An 18,087-nucleotide genomic window follows, 5' to 3' on the forward strand; every position below is an offset into this window, starting at 1 on the left:
TTCTTTGATCAAAACCTTGTCAGAGGCACTCTAAAAGATAATGCCTTGCAAAAAATAAAAATATATTCTGGAAACTTGGCGAGAAAAATACAGTGGAATATTAATTTGTGCAAATTGACTTTATCCGCTGGACAAACGAATCCTTCTCTTTTAGTCTTAAACCCACCTACTGCAACTTTTAGACTAGAGTCTTCCGAGTTTGCTTTGCCAATTCGCTTTCAAATATATAGGTAACTTTGGTTCTTCTACGGATTGCCTCACTAAGGTTACCTACTACCTACTGCTACGACTCTGATCTCTCCAGTGGCGTGCACTTCATACATGCACAAAAGGTGAACATTTCCATTTTATGCCCTGTACCTGCTTTACATAGCTCAGCGAGTCGCGAAGCTGAAGTGGCAATGGGCGGGGCACATAGCTCGAAGAACCGATGGACGTTGGGGTCTTAAGGTGCTGGAATGGCGACCCCGCACCGGTAAACGCAGCGTAGGTCGGCCCCCAACGAGGTGGACAGATGACATCAGGCGAGTAGCTGGGAGCCGCTGGAGGCAAGCGGCCCAGGACCGTGCATTGTGGAACTCCCTACAAAAGACCTATGTCCAGCAGTGGACGTCAATTGGTTGAGATGATGATGATGACCTGCTTTATGCATACCCTTGCCAAAAACCCTGTGCACGCCACTGCCACTCTCCTATATGATCTGATTTAAAATACTTGGTAAAATGTAACTCCCAAACCTACCACAAGTTATATCGCATATTTGTTTAAAAAATTTCACTAGATCACATAACAATTTGCGAAAACATATTAGGCTGTGTTAACACAAAATCAAATATAGAACTAGAATTCAATGATGTTTTTTCCGCATTTAACTGGACGATGGCCGTGATACGTTCACGGTCAAGTTTCACTGTACGTTTGAGTGATTTTGATTAACGTTATTAGCTTTGAAAGTTGTTTTTTTGTATACTAATAATATAGACACCAACGCCTATGAACATACAACGTCATTGACATTACTATTTCACATGACGATAATCTGGTGAAAACTGAAAAGGAAAAAGTATCTACTTGGACCTTGCTCACGAGATTACCGCCATGTGGAATGTTGAGTCGACCGTTGTTGTTCCGATCGTCGTTTCAGTCAGTGGTCTTCTCGCGAAAAGCTTCGACCAACATCTTAAGAAGCTTTCGCTTGTTTGTTGGATCAAGAGTCGGATACATAAAGCAGTAGTCCTTGAAACGGCGCGTATTGTGAGGAGGTTCCTCACTCTGGAGCCCTGACCACCGGTTGCTTGGGCATTCAAAAGCCCCGCAAGCGGAGGGTGGAAGTTTTATTTTATAAATTTTTAATAGTGTTTTTTAATTTATTGTTAATAATTAAAAAGAAAAATAATAAATGATAGAGTAAAAAAGTTTTAGAAACCAACGCCTATGAATATAGCAGCACTTCACAGGATGCAAGGAGCACGTCCTGCAACGTCCGCTATGGGGCTAACAATTTGAGGCTTAGGTGTTGTGTCTCATGTGCCTTTATTACACCAGCAACCACGCTCCTTAGACTGGAACACAGCATTGCAACAATGTTGCTTAGTTGAAGATAGTTTAAGGAACACAAGGGTTCGCGATGAAAGGCGTGACAGTGGGTAAATCTTCGGCTGCCCTTTGGAGAAGACCAAGTTCGATCCCCAGCAAATCCATACCTTTTTAGAGTTATGAGCGTTTTAAGCAATTAAACATCAATTTCTTTAACGGCGAATGAAAGCATCGTGAGGAAACCTGAATGCCCAAAAGTCCTTGGGACTCTTGGGGTTCTTTGGGTTCGTGGCACATGATAACAATTTGTTTTTTTTTTTAAATATTTACACTCCGTACATACGTGTTATGAGTACCAGCTACTAAGATGACTGATAAATATGTTTATGAATAATATACGTAAATACATATAAAATACAGATAAAACTCCCAGACACCATTTTCTAGTTGTGGGAATCGAACCCACAGCCTTGGACTCAGAAAACAGGGTCGCTGCCCACTGCTCCTCATCTCTCTCTCATGTAAGATTAATGGCCTGTACCCATGACAATGATGTTTATCTGTGGTAAATGATAAAAAGTTTATATATTTTTAAGTTTTTCTCTCATTGTCCACAGTTTCACTCCGTTACGGATAAGAGATCTCAGAACGACTGTGGACAGAACAGCATGACTATAGTAACAGAGAAGAAGTTAGAAGATGACGCTTCAGAGTCTTCTAGTGGAGAGAATGTGGATATAGAAGGTAAGATCTTAATTTTAATACTATAGGCTAAGCGAAATTAAGTTTCAACGATTACTTGGATGAACTTGCATTTAGTCCGTTTTTAATGACTCCAGAACCCTTTTAAGTCTAAGCAGCATTATTAACTACTTCAAATTACAAAATTAGAGAATATACAGCTAAAAATGCTATACTTTCTTTCATGCAAGGAAATATTTCGGAATGGCGCTTATAATATTTTATTGAATTTTACATCTACATTCTTGAATTATTTGAAAGAAAGAAAGATAATTCGTCATAATTGTCACACATTTGTTGTAAAATGTAACATTTGTATCATTAATAAGTTTCAAATAAAATAAAAATATGTGACAATGGAGCTGGCTCAATATAGCTGCACACTTAAAGGCGCACTACTGGTTTTCAGACAGCCCCCTTATCTTTGTCGTCGCCGAAACCTCGCGACTATTTAATAACAAAAAAAATAATGTGTAATAAAATCTAATTATCATACACGTAAATATTTCCGTTGAAAAACGCAATTTTATGCGAAAGCAGCAATCGCGGTTGATTTCCTGTATTTTTTTAAGTCCGTTGTTCAAAATTTATATAGGACCTAGGAATAGCTTGTGTTATGGGTACTAAGATAGCCGTTGAATATTTCTATGAATATAACACACAGAATTACTTATAATAAACAGATAAACACCCAGACACTGAAAAACATTCATGTTCATCACACAAACATTTTCCAGTTGTGGGAATCGAACCCACGGCCACGACTCAAAAAGCTCCTCTTTTTTGAGACAGTTAAAAAAGGTTGAACTCAATTAGTCGACACAGGAACATTCGTATTATATTTTCCAAACATAGTAGGGATGTTCTAAACAGATTAATACACTTGCCTTATTTATTTATTTTTATTAGGACCACCAACAAAATTACATGTATTATAAGTTATGGATAAAATTTAAGCCTTAAGTTAATAATGACACATCATTTAACTTTTGTGCAGTCTCAGCATGCACTTGTCAGAATGTACGATAACTTATTTATTTTATTTAAACTCTTTATTCGTACACCACTACACAGTTAGGAATATAAAGGACGAATGGAACACGAAGACTTGGTTAGAATACAAAAGGCGGCCTTATCGCTTAGAACTTAATTTAATATAATTATTTTTAAATTAAAAAAAGAAAAACTTCAACATACGCCCACGAACTAAAAAGCCAAAAACTCTTTTGCTTACTTTTTATGTATCATCAATACTTTTCTCAGCGCACGCCATATAATAAACTTTATAAGCAAACATTTGCTACTTTGGGTTACATTACCGATGATTTTTTAATTACAGCTCGACCGATTTCGATAAAATTTTAACCATCTGTAGAGCCCTTTAAAACAAAAAAAAGAATTTTTGAAAGCGGTTCAGGCAACTTCGAGTAATCGGGTAACATGCATAAAAAAAAAAGATTCCGACGAATTGAGAACCTCCTCCTTTTTCAGTCGGTTAAAAAGAATTTAAATACCGCGTTTATCGCGCACCATGTTTATCAAATATTCTGCTAATAAACGATAATACATAAACGGTGTTCCGTTATGAGTACGTTAAATGTTTATTTATGCGTGTGACATACTAATACCCAGAATGGTAAAGTAGTTACAGTTTCCCTTAGCATTACGGCTAATAGGTTTCAGAACAAAACGTCGAGTCTGTCACACTGTCAGTTATCCTGTCAATCTTTTAGATTGCGATGCGAACCACGTATTTTGTTATGCTTTGTCATTTACTTACTACATTTGTTATTTACTTACTGTTTCGGTTTGGTTTTCTTTTACGGGATAAAATAGTTTTTATCCTACAAAACTCCACTAGAACCAGGGAAAAAATATATTATCCACGTTAGCCATGCACAGTTTAAAAGCTAAATAGATGCTGACGGAATTTTGCAGGGAGATGGGTTGTATTTATATCCATATATTGGATTTATATCCCGGGACTGTGCCTGTGGAATTAAAAAAACCCCAAACCGGAGTTAGTTAATTTTACGATAACGTTTAATCACTATTCGAGATTCCTGAATATATTGTTCAGTTATAGAGAAAAATAAAATGTAGTGATATATATTAAGGCCGATTGGCGCAGTGGGCAGCGACCCTGCTTTCTGAATCAAAGCTGTGGGTTCGATTCCCACAACTGGAAAATATTTGTGTGATGAACTTGAATGTTTTTCAGTGTCTGGATGTGTATATGTATATTATAAGTATTTCTGTACAATATTCATACAAATATTCGTCCTTCATTTTAGTACCCATAACACAAGCTACGCTTACTTTGGGACTAGATGGCGATGTGTGTATTATAAAAATATGTATATATATATATATATAATCGAAATCACTAATAATACATTTTTCAGAGGTGTTTCGCTAAATAAAATATATCTTAATCTCTCTCAAAATGGCGGATCAAATTTTGATACAGTGTCAAAATTTGATTTTGATAATATAAGTCAAGGTCATCAGTGACTCGAACCCATAAAGTTTTGCATTACCAAAACAATCAACGCGGCTAAAGAAGTCTTCACTTAAAAAGTACTAACAAATATTTAGTTTGATATACTCGTAGCATAGCTGCTGATTCATAAACAAATTACTTGATAGACCTGTTAAACACTACCGTATCGATACAGGAAGCGCGAGTATATTATAATGTAACCAATATTGAATCAAAGAAGGTCAATGATATTTGTTTATGCAATAATTTAGTTTGTTTTGTTACGTAGGCATTCATAATGTGTCAACATTCAACAAACCGTCCGACCAATATGGCAACTTCTAAAAACATTTTATTTAAATAGCAGATGGCCCACGTGATTGCAAAAACTTTTAGTGTTAACGTATAATATAAAAACAACACTTATTTCTTCATAATTTTTTTATCTATAAACTTACTTATTATTTAATCTAATAATTAATTTAATCTCTGCATAGTTGTGGCATTCTACTTGACAAATGAGAAATTAGTTTTTCATAATTTTACTTGACACTGTTTTCTCTTACATATATATGTGAATCGTTTTTTAGCAAAAAAATAACTTAAAAAAATTAAATACATTGAGGTTTCGAGTACGTCGATTATATAAATTAATTAAATTACTCCGATGCTATATAATTATAATTAATTTAATTTAGGCCTTAAATATCAGCAAAGTACTCAGAATAATAATGTTTTTCGATAAGATATTGTTTTTGTTTGTTTTAACTTGACTAGATTTTTATCAGTCAGCTATTCCGTTAATTTATCTTCTTTCTTAATTTGTTTTCTCTGTAATTTGTACAATTAAGACTTTATCTATATATCTATATGTCTATCTTATTTATGTTAATAAGCATTGATGTGGTCCGCAATGAAAGCCGGTGTTATTAAAGGCACATAAGACCCAGGTTGTTGGACACAGGGCGACACTTTTAGGACGTGAAATGGTTTTTCCCTTTACAATAAGGTGATTGGTTCGTAAATTATAGCTATAGAAAAACATATACGCGCACTCTTAGGCGTATGCGTCTATAGTGACTCTTCGTCACAAAAGCTTAGTTCCGTTACAATATGACGTCAGGAGTCAGGACGACGTCATATTACGGGCCTGGCCAATGAGTCACATTGGTGAAAGACTTCTGAGTAGTAAAGTCACGTCCGGCTAGGTCATACAGTGAGATATTGTAGGTCAGTGATGCCAGAATGTAATGTTTCCAACATTTTTAGTAGATTGTTGTAAGTGACCGCTTACTAAAACGGACAGCTCGTGATACTTATAATAAAAATCGATGGTTTACACATCGGGATTCCTTTCGGGAGGGCCGAGTTCAATATCGGGTACGCATCCTTAACTTTCACACGTAAATTTGTTTAAAACTGTACACTGCTACAATTGCCAATATATCTTCGAAAACTAACACACAAACTTCCTAGCGCAATGCCATCAACTTGCGTATGTTACCTACCGGTATTGAGAGCCTACATAGCTCCCTCTATAATCTTCAAACTGCTTTTTGAGATCAAGGTTCAATCAAGGTAATAATAAAAATTAGAAAAAATTAAAAGAAAGACAAAAAATTTTAATTGCGTGTCTTTTTGCTTACTTTCATATAATTGTATGCGCTTATTAGAGCTCGTAGAACAATTATTTTGCAATTACAGACATGCAGTTAATTTTATCCATATCTATTGATGACGAATTCGTAGCAGTGTTGCAAAATGAGTAAGGTTGGATTCCTATTAGAGTGACGTGATGCATCGGAAGGTCGATTCAGACCTTTTATTAAATATTAAATTTGCTCGCGCTCTCCGCGTTTAGTATGATTTTTTACGAATCCCGTGGGAACCGTTCGTTTTACTTGGATAAAAATAAGTCTATTTTACTTGCCGGCCTTTCTCAATTCTATGACTTTTCTCGGTCCTATCTCTGCTCTTTTAACCCCATGCCAAAAATGAAGTCGATCAGTTGCTTAGTTAGGGCGTAAAGAAAGAACAAACAAACAAAACATTTTCGCATTTAAAATGTTAGTAAGTATGGATAATGTACTATGAATTAGAGACGACAATATGGTAAAGTAAATCGCTCAATGTCTTGTAACCAGTAGACTTTGCCGGCGGCTACAATCGCGATAATATCGATTTCGTCAATCAATATTAGTTTATATTTTGTAATAGATATATTACAAACCGTCGTATAACTAGGCTAACTGCCTCGTTGGTATAGTTATTTTCATGTTCAACTGCAGATGACGCAGTCCTTATAAATAGTATTGCGTTCTTCTATCTAGAAATTCTAAATACCAGCCCACGTTTTAGAAACTTGCGGATATTCACCCCCGTGCCTTAGAGAGCACGTTAAGCTGTCGGTCGTGCGCCTGATCTGTTCAGGTCGTGTTGAAGCTGCCACCACAACGGACTATGAGAATGAGGGAATAGAAAGATTATCGGTGTTTGCGCGTACACTTATACATTATAATATCTGTCCGTTTCATTTCCATCTTCAAGGAACATAATTGTTTTCCTTAATAAAACATATTTCTCTTTCGTTTACTCTGACAATATTTATGCCAAATTTCATGAAGGTTGGATAAGTACTTAAGGCGCAAAGCGTAACAAACAAACTAACGTTTGCATTTATATTTTGCGTAAGGAATATACTACTTGAGTGCCCAATGTATCTGCTAACTGCTTAAGCGTTATTTGCTGTTGGAAGACACGTCACTTGATTTAAATAATCGCTGAATGCCTTTTTGTGTACGTTATTACTCAGTGGTCGGAGTCATTCATTTTATATGGAGGCGTACTCGTCATCTAGGCATCACGATTTGTGACGTTATTTTCTTAAAATCTTCCGGTGCATCAAGATTACGATTGCACCATAACAAAATTATATAATTGAAAATTTCGGTAAACGAATAAAAAAAATAAAAACAATTCACGACAATATAATAAAATAGAAATGCAATGATGCAATTTAGAAATAACTTACACATTTCATCTTTCTTTTTATTAAACTTATCTCTCCGATTTTAATGTGTCATGTTTGGGGTCCATCTAGAGTAAAAACATCTTACTGACGGGAATAAGCATAAATTTTACTTTCTTACAATGTGATGCAGTAGAGCTAAAAACTATTCAAGTACGAATTGCTAAAACTACCAGTTTGCACTAACATAATATGTTTTATACACGAAGGGGGAATCTCTAGCTAAAAGGAAACAATATATTACCAAGGCTATTCCGAGTTCCGATATCACGCAGGTGCACGCTAAAAGACCTTGCTTCTGTCAATGTCATTTAGTATTTTTTTTTACATAAAAATTTATTAATTATCTGTAGATACTTAACTTTTTTTACCATGTAATTAATAAGATCGAAATAAAATTGTCTCTATCATAATGACTTACATTATAACCAAAAAAAAAACTTTGTGCACTTATGTATACGCGTTAGAAGTTAAACTTACGAGATAAAAATCTTTTCAAAAATTTTATCTTTCTACTTTTTACGGTTTTAGAAAAAACGACACCATAGAAAAAAGTTTTTTAATATATTGAATGTTTTAATATTTTATCTAGTTAAATTAAGTTTATTTAAATATCAAATATCAAAATATTTCTACATATTATATTTGGAATATCTACTAATTAACTCATTATCGAGCAACCAAGTTTCACTTAACATTAAAATTTGAGATTTTTGTACATTTTAATCAATTAAATCACCGGACTGAGCCCGCAGGCTTTGACATTTAAAAGTGTACACTGTCAAACCTTAAAGCTAACTTCAGGGTGTCGGTTTTTTGTGACAGTGAGCATCCTAAAAATTTACTCTCATAATTTTTCCTCAATTACTTTAAAGTCAGTTGAAAAGCAATGGAATTATTTTTTCAAGTCAAGTTTTCCGCGAATAAACATTACGTCACACAATGTCAAAAGCAGTTTTCGACGATTTGCAACAGTTTCTCTTTTTTGCGACCAACAGTAATTTCCGAACTGCAAATATCAGTTTTTGAAATTGGAACGCAGTTTCATAGCTACGATAAAATCGGATTTAATTTATTTTACAAGACGTAGACCATTCGTTACATCGAACTTAATGCCGACAGCCGACTGGCGCAGTGGGCAGCGAACCTGCTTTCTGAGTCGTGGCCGTGGGTTCGATTCCCACAACTGGAAAATGTTTGTGTGATGAACATGAATGTTTTTCAGTGTCTGGGTGTTTATCTGTATATTATAAGTAATTCTGTGTATTATATTCATAGAAATATTCATTAGTCATCTTAGTACCCATAACACAAGCTATGCTTACTTTGGGGCTAGGTGGCGATGTGTGTAATGTCGTAGTATATTTATTTATTATTTATTATTATTATTTAATGCTATTTGGTTTTGTGATCGCGTTTTATTTTACTCTTTATTTTAACACCACAAATAGAAATGCAGTATGGGTGGAACCAAATCAGCATTTAACATTTTGAACTGAAAATTGTTTTGAGTGATTTATCATACCAATGAATATAAAGCATTATTTGCGAATGCTAATACATTCGAAACCAGACAAACCTGGTGCGGTGTTAAGTAAATTTTTTTTTTTTTAAATCTATATAAGTACTCCATATCAAACGGATATAACAATAAAATAAGAGTGGAATAAAAAGTTTGAAGAAATTATAAATAGGATCGGGTCTGGTCTTCGGCCGTGATTATCCTACCGACAAAGACGTACTGCTGAGCGATTTAGCGTTACGGTACGATGTCGCGTAGAAACCGATAAGGGTATGAGTTAAATATAACTGCCATTCTCTCTAACAGGTAAGCCAGTTACCATCTTTAACTCCATCGTCCCTTACCTCTTTTTTTTTTTTTTTTTTTGGCCTGGTGGAAAAGCTTTATGGCTACCTCTGTCCTTTTGGGCAGGACAGAGGTTATGTGGGACTCGTTTACCGAACTAAAAACCACCACGGCATGTCCCTCTCGTTGGCTTTATTGGACGTCCGGGGAACCCGTTGTACACTTCCCAATCGTCCCTTACCTCTAGGTGAGATTGCAGTCAAGGGCTAACTTGTAGTGGAATAAAAAATAAACTCTTTCGCAGTCTGCACATAACACGCGTAAGTCTTGATTTGAAGTCTAGCTACTAATTTAAGAAGTATTAGTAGTAGTCTGAAAAATTCAACTTAAGCATATTATGTACCAGTCTTAAACACCGTTTATTACCATTGCACGCCTCATAAGCAAAGCGTTGAGTTGCACGCCTCATAAGCGAAGCGTTGAGTTGCACGCCTCATAAGCGAAGCGTTGAGTTGCACGCCTCATAAGCGAAGCGTTGATTTGCACGCCTCATAGGCGAAGCGTTGAGTTGCACCTGATCTATTCCCGATATATGAAAGTCAAGGAATTTCGAAACTAAAAATGACTGTAATTTTCTCACATTGCACTTATATATTTTCTTGTTATTCCAGTTACGTTATTAAGTAATAGTAAATGATAATAATAATATAAAAAAAATGACTTTGAGCACCCACATGGAGAGAAAAGTTTAAGGTATTTTTTTTAGTGAAAAATGAGATTATGAGGCGTGCACTTTTAGATTTTCCAAACTATTTTCCTCTTTCGTCGATGTTTAACTGTGTGATATTAACGACGAACGAATAATTAATTAGATAAGGACATGATGGATTATTATTGGCAATATTGTCATCAATATGAATGGTTCTTATTTATATTAATGCTGACATTCAATTACCGGGACAAAGAAATTGAAACGTAATTATTTTAGTTTATTGGTACTCATATGTAGTAATTAATATAATTATTATAAATATTATTATGGGCGTGTGTGTGTGTGTGTGTGTGTGTGTGTGTGTGTGTATGTGTGTGTGTGCGCGTGTTCGTATGTGTGTCTGTGTGTGAAGTTCGGGCCAAGTCTAGAAAATAGCAATAAAAATAAATTTAATAAATTGCAATTTTTTAATATGCACTTTGAATGATTGCCAGAAAGCCGCAGGTTCAAAACCTTTCGGTTCTTCACCGTTACAGCTATAATTAAAATGATTTCCTTCCACTAACATAGTATTAAAGTGATTTTTACTAAAAAAAATATGACTTGATGTCTGAAATAATGATATTATTATTATTCCAAAAACTGAGTGATCCGCAGTGGCGTCCATTGGGTTTCTTACCAGGTTATGCATAGAGCAGAAAAATTGCATAAAATGGCAAAAATCCTCCTCCCATAGGAGCTATATATAAATTTTAGGGTAGGCAGTGCTTTTGTGCATGTATGAAGTGCGACTGGATATCCGTGCCGGGTATCGAACTCGGTCCCCCAGAAAGTGAAGCTTAAGCTATAACCACTGCTATTGTCATTCCTTTTAACAAGTAATTTAGTGTTCCAAGTGGTTTCTGCGTAATATATTTCGGGACTCTTCCACCTGATATAATAAAAGACTGTTTAATAAGTGAAAGCCTGTAATTACCGCCTGAAATAATAATAAGGTTCAAGTTAAATAGCGTGCCCGAGTGACGGACATGCTACGAAAACAAAACAAAATCATTAAATATGGAGGATGGGAAAAGAACTCATTAAAAACGCCCTCGGGCAGGAAAACGAACTTTCTCAGAATGACCTTAAAAGGTCAATTTTCCAAACACAAAAACCGGTAAGCTAATAAGGAGCTAACCAGGAGCGGTGAAAGATAGATAGATAACCTCACTTTCTGAGGGACTGGGTTTGACTCTCGGCTCTATCTTTAATTTATGCGTTTCAAGCTATTTAATATATCTTAAACACTGGGAAGGAACTTATCAGATAGTTCTCCATAAACTCAAAATATAGTAGTTGTATGACAAACATTACTGTTTATACCTTAACGAAAAGTAGATATAAACAACCGCCTTACTCAAAATGGACATACGTTTGTGACATCTGCATCTCGTTCGCGAAAGTTGCAGAATTATTCCCAATGCAATTAGGGACCTACCAATGCATAACTCTAGATAATGTGGTAAACCACATTTAATAAATCGTGGTTCCTATACCATTGATATGTTTACTAACGAGGCTGCTTGGAAGCAGGTTTCGCTTTCATCTCTCACTAGACAGAAATATATTTTAGATTGTGAACTGTAAAACGATGTTGAACAAGAGCAATCTGTTGAGTATTTTGCCGGCTGTTCTCGGTACACCGCCTACCGATTGAACCGGTGGTAGAGTCACTACAAACAAACATATGGCGATTCGTTTTTTTTTTAATTTTTGTAATGTTCTCAAAGGCTTGCCAATCTGCACTTGATCAGCGTGGTCGACTAAGTCCTAAACTCCTTTAATTCTGAGAGTTAACCCGTGCTCTAAAATGGGCCGGTAATTGTTTGATATTTGCTGCGTCTATCACATTTTATGAGAGGAGTATAGAACCTCGATCCACTGCACTGGTCTAATGCGATTTGGTAGGCTAGTCTAACTTTATTTTAGGCTTTCAGTTTTCAGCACTTAGCTACACCGAGTCGGAGTCTACACATGGCATGGCATAGTCTTGATTAGGAGTCCAACTACTAATTTAAGAAGTTATACTAGCTAAATTTAACAACTGAGAAGTCTAAGAACGATCAGCACTAGTCTCAGAAGCATATTAAGTTTTTGTTATAATAATATCTTTTTTCAAATAGGCCCATAGTTGGTACTTATCATGCGTACATTACTTGAAGTAACCATATTCATCAACTTAAAACTAAAGCTATGAGGATTCAAGTTAATATTATAAAATCCATCTTATCCTTAATCTTCAGATTAAGAATAAGAGAAGATTTCTTATGGCAGTTATAGCTCATACCCCTAAGGAATGCTAAATCGCTTGGAGGCTTGCCTTAGTCACTAGGATGGTAACTAGCGACCGTCGAAGCCTCCCCACCTCAACTCTCTACATTACCAGGGCATTAGAAGTGTAAGAAGGTAGGTAGTAGTCTTAAAACCTCAAGCCTATTATAAGACAGGTACCTAATTTCCTGTGTGTTTACACGTTCACTCAAAAGTAAACATCTTACAAAGGGCAGAGTCACTGAACTCATTATTCTTTGTTATCTTTTTCTTATCTTTGTGTAATTAATATTTCATTGTGGCGCCAATTGGCCTTGTTATTTTTTATCTAGTTCATTGGCACAGTTTATTTTTTGCTGGAAAGTCAAAAAAGTAGTTCATTCAATTCAATTGATTATAAGCTTTTTAGTTAACATAACATTTTTGGTTACCTTAGTTATAGCGCATTAAAGTAGTTACAGTTGTGGTAACTGTAAACATCATCATCGTCATATCAACCCATTACCTGCAGTGGCGAGCATTTCATATAGGCACGAATGCCATGCCTGCCCTTAATCTTAATATATATAAATCTCCTGCCACGATGTTTGTCCGCGATGGACTCCTAAACTACTTAACCGATTTAAAATAAAATTGGCTCACCGTGAGCGGTCTGGTCCAACTTAAGAGATAGGATAGCTTAGATCTTTAATTATAGTCACAATTTTATTTTATTGCAAATTATTTGTCTATAATTAATTGGCAGTCACATGTACTCATTTAAGGCTTAGCGATACTGAATACGATAAAAACAAAATCAAACGCAGACGAAGTCGCGGGTAACAGCTAGTATTTTATATAACTCGAATAGAAGATTTTTCCATTTTATGCCATTTTCCAGCTATATGCTTACCCGGTCAATAATCTTGTGTGATTACCGGCACTACAAGGCACGGGTCAATCTCACAATGGGAACGGTTTAGGCCGTAGCGAATACTGACCCAGAGCGAATACTGAGAGTAAAACCGTACCTCCTCTCGGTATGAGAAGGGTTTAAACCACGCTAGCCAAGTACGGACTGGTAGAGCACATACGCCTTTGAGAAGACCATGGAGGTCTTTATAACATGGAGGCTTCCTCGCGATGTTTACCTTCACCGTTACAGTCTCTTAATTATAAATATACTACGACAATACACACATCGCCATCTAGCCCCAAAGCATAGCTTGTGTTATGGGTACTAAGATGACTGATGAATAATTACTATATGAATAATATACATAAATACTTATAATAAACAGATAAACACCCAGACACTGAAAAACATTCATGTTCATCACACAAACATTGTCCAGTTGTGGGAATCGAACCCACGGCCTTGGCTCAGAAAGCAGGGTCGCAGCCCACTGCGCCAATCGGCCGTCTTTATAAAATGAAAATTGCATGTTAAAGAGATGAAGACGTTAAGATGGGCAGCAGGTGTAACAAAGCTCGATAAAGTGTGCAATGAGGGAGTTATAAGCTCCCACCGTACCAGATTACGGTGGTACGGTCATGTTATGCGCCGCGGAGACGATCACGCCGTGCGAAGAGCCTTGGCACTTCCTGAAAGTGGAAGGACGCCCTGCTTCCACGTAGTTGATGACGGTAGCCAAAGATAATAAAAACGCAAGCCTGATTGACGTGACAATCCAAGACAGAGAGTCCTGGTCCAGAAAGACGAGGAGATCCGACCTCAAATGATAGGATAAGGCTAGGGAAAAGAAGCTACAGTTTTGGAGTCTGTAATTTTCTAAAAAAAGGCATAGCTAGGCTGATAACAAGCGGACCAACCTGATACAGCTAAACAAATTCGTGAAACAGCTTATACCCATCGCGATTAAACTCTTTTTTGAATTAAGAAAAAAACCGCATCCAATTCGATTCATACATACGAGTAGCGATAACACACATAAAAAAAAATTGTCAAAGCTTTGAAGGGGTTTAAAATTACTGAAACTTAACGCAAAACTTTGCTATAACTATAACTTCTAGAATATTGTAACTATAACTTGCGTCGGTACGTCCTGTGTAAAGTTAAAACATTACTCTAACAAATGGCATGGAAAAACCCTAGACTGCTTACTTCAAATCAATATTGTTTCTTAATTTATGCGCGTTTAACACGCACTCGGGGACATATAAATAAAAACATGTGTTTAATTTAATTGCACTTACATATTTATTGATATAAGCACGCAAAAAGTTATTTACAGCTAATTGAGGAGGATGTAACTTTAATACGATGAGAAATTAATTAAATAACCCGATGCTCCCACGATGACATTTATCATTTAAGTGTAATTTTACCATTTAAGTTAATACAACCTTTAAAATACTATCTATTGAGAATCAGCTTTGCAGCCATTCTTGGCAGGTACCAACTGCCGTGCCATGGCGCTGCAAGATAGACCTGAGAAGGGGCCCAAAGACCACAAGGATGCAACGTAATTCTATGATTCCGACTTATAAATAGATTCATTTATTTATTTAATCTTTAACATTAAAACTATTTAGGAATCATTGAAAACGACACTAACAATAGAAAAATGGTATTTAATACATTGAAAGTTTTATTATAACGCATTATCTAGTTATCTCACTAAGCCTACATTATCGCCACTAAGTTCCGCTGAATATTCAAATTTGAGATTTTCGTACAATTAATCAATTAAATCACCGGAATGAGCGCGCAAACTTTGACAAATGAAATTGTACACTGTCAAACCTTAAAGCTAACTTCAGGTGCCGCTGGCGGACGATATATTCCCCTCTCACTCGTTTTCGCAACTACCTGCATCCTGTTAAAATCGTATAATTTAACTCCCATGTTTTTTCCCTAACGCCGCTAAAGAAGTATAACTTCAAAAGTCGCGTCGCAAGCAACAACGTAGACTGGTTGAAGATGTGTGGTCTACTCGTTGTGGACTGGTCGACACTGGGCCATCCGTCTGGTGGACATCTCTTTGACGGTAATCGTAAGTTGAACCTAAGTTTAAAGGTATTGGAATGGTGTTGAGTCGATAAATAAGCGAAGGCCTTTAACCCGCGCGAGGGGAACAGGTTGTGTGCAACCTCGAAACCTTTCTCTCGGCACAGTTCTTATGTAATACTTACGATACTGGTTGCGACATTGAACTTTGTAAGTAGGTATTTGTTATTGGTACAGTGGGCCAAACATAAATGTTTTTTTTGGTTGTGATATCGTTTTGAGATGTGAGGTTTAAATATTAATAAACCATATCCTTCTTTATTAATGCACACCATTTTACGGTTCCATAATCTTGCGGCTCGAATACGTGCTTCTAAGCTAAAACTTTTGGCCTGAGTACAAATAATTACTATATTACGCTTTGTCTAATTTAGGATGATAATTTTTAATGATAATTCACTAATAATTGCACGCCCGTAATGTTTCATATTTTTTCCTGTAAAATATAGTACAGACAATGTCGTACTTCATTAATCAGTTTAAAAATAATATATATGGAGCATTCAAATAACACAATTAACAAACTATGATAACCACAGACTGACGTTATAAGAAAATATTTTGTAAATATTAAAGTTACTTGCAATTATTTATCACGCAATTATTTGTTAAATAAACTGTTACTTACGTAACAGTTGGAAATCTTAACAGTCTTGTAGCTTATACAATTCATAAGTATTAATAAGTGAACAAATTCGTAAGTACACGTAATTGCAATAAAAAAAATAGTGTAGTGACTTAATTGTAATCTTAAATTTGGTTTAAAAATACTAATATTCTTGTAAATCACCTTTGGGAATAAGATGTTTTCCAGGTCTACAAGAAGCTTGCTTTCAACTTTATCTTTGTAAAATATGTACATGTAGATTTGTAGCTTAGTTAGGGCGTGAAGGCAGGACAAACCAACAAACAAGCACACGTTCGTTTTTATAATATACTAGCTTCTAGCCCCGGCTTCGCAAGGGTGCAATGTACCCTGCCTGCGCTTTTAAATTTCTGATATCCGCTAAGATATTAATTTTTGTGATACGTTGTAAGGGACAATTTTGTACCACATGAAATGCACAACGTATCTTATTTATTTAATTGGATAAGAAATTATACTGTATTGTTTGTAATAGTTTTGTAAATAACCCATAATTTTTTAGTTACCTGTAAAAAAAAATGTTACCTCTTGGTTATCCCTTGGAGATAAACTTATACTATTGCGGACTTTTTTGTCGAACCTTTTAAGGTATACAATACTGTACAACATTATTTTGGTCTATCTCGTAGGGTTCAGCCAACAGTTTGCAATGTAAGCGCACAAAATGTTTTTATTTAAATCACATTAGAAAGAATTCTCAGTATTTCTCTACTAAATTAGGTATGCGTTATAGATACATAACTTCCTCTTGAATCATTCTATCTATTAAAAAAAACTTCATCAAAGTCCATTGCGAAGTTTTGAAGGTCTAAGCATAGAAAGGCACAGAAAGCGGGAAGCTGTTTAGTTTTATACTACGAGTATGTAGTGAAATATGTAGCGATGAAGTAAGGCTTATACAACTAGTTTTTGCCCTCGACTTTGACTACGTGGCTTGTTTGGTGTCTGTTTGGTTAGGAGCGTTGCTGCAATAACTTTAACGGACTTAATGCGAACGTGACTAGAAGCAGACTCATAGCATAATAGATGCGGTTTGTGATGGAAACATTTTATTTATTAAACTGTGTACCTAGCTATAATTCATAAAGTGGTTAAAATATTCATGCTTGCAATTAATTCCTATAACTTGCTTATAACATATATATAACCTATTAATGAACTTAATATTTGTTTTTAATTGTGAATAGATAAATAAATAATAGTTTAAAAGACTAAAAAGCACGCTTTTTATAGAAAACCGAACTAAAAAATAGAAAATAAATAATAATAAATTTAAATTAAGAATAGTGTTAAAAATGAGAATAAAAAAAAATATTTTATTGTAAAAAAAGCGTGGGGGGGGGGGGTAATTAATCGTTCGAAAAAACTAAAAAATCTTAATTTTTATATTGAAAATTGGAATAATCTTCTCAGATTAGTGTATTGTCATCGGTTCTCGATATGTCAACAAAGTTTGAAAGAAATCTGACCGGTTACATACATACAGGTGAAGCTAATATAAAGCGTATAAAAAGGGCAAATTCCGTGACATGTAGGAGAAGAAAGATGTGCATAATATGCGTTAATCTAATTTACACAGTATATTCCTGTCAAGTTTTATGAAAATCCTGTTAGTACCTAATTCTTGCGTGACAGAGAGTATTGGATAGAAGCAGGCGTTACTTTGCGGAAATCCATAATATATTATGAAAATTAAGCTTAATTTGCTATACTCCGCGAACAGCAGAAGAATCTGTATGTTGTAATTTATAATTTCTTCAATCCGTATACTCCACACCAAACAGATCCTCGGCAATGTAACCTCTACGTACG

At 35.4% G+C, this 18,087-nt stretch overlaps 2 protein-coding genes across 4 annotated transcripts in view; one reads left to right on the forward strand and one right to left on the reverse strand.

Moving 5' to 3' along the window:
• LOC120630235 (adenylate cyclase type 2) overlaps positions 1 to 18,087 on the reverse strand; it is a 258,614-nt gene that overhangs the window by 110,497 nt on the left and 130,030 nt on the right. The gene's annotated exons all lie outside the window — the stretch shown is intronic.
• LOC120630236 (probable E3 ubiquitin-protein ligase sinah) overlaps positions 1 to 18,087 on the forward strand; it is a 78,524-nt gene that overhangs the window by 50,757 nt on the left and 9,680 nt on the right. Inside the window, exon 2 of the mRNA XM_039899386.1 lies at positions 2,154 to 2,280. Within this exon, the coding sequence (XP_039755320.1) occupies positions 2,154 to 2,280 (127 nt within the window). The remainder of the gene's footprint in view (positions 1 to 2,153; positions 2,281 to 18,087) is intronic.

The sequence above is a fragment of the Pararge aegeria genome, chromosome 16, assembly GCF_905163445.1.
Source record: "Pararge aegeria chromosome 16, ilParAegt1.1, whole genome shotgun sequence".
Classification (NCBI taxonomy): Eukaryota; Metazoa; Arthropoda; class Insecta; order Lepidoptera; family Nymphalidae; genus Pararge; species Pararge aegeria.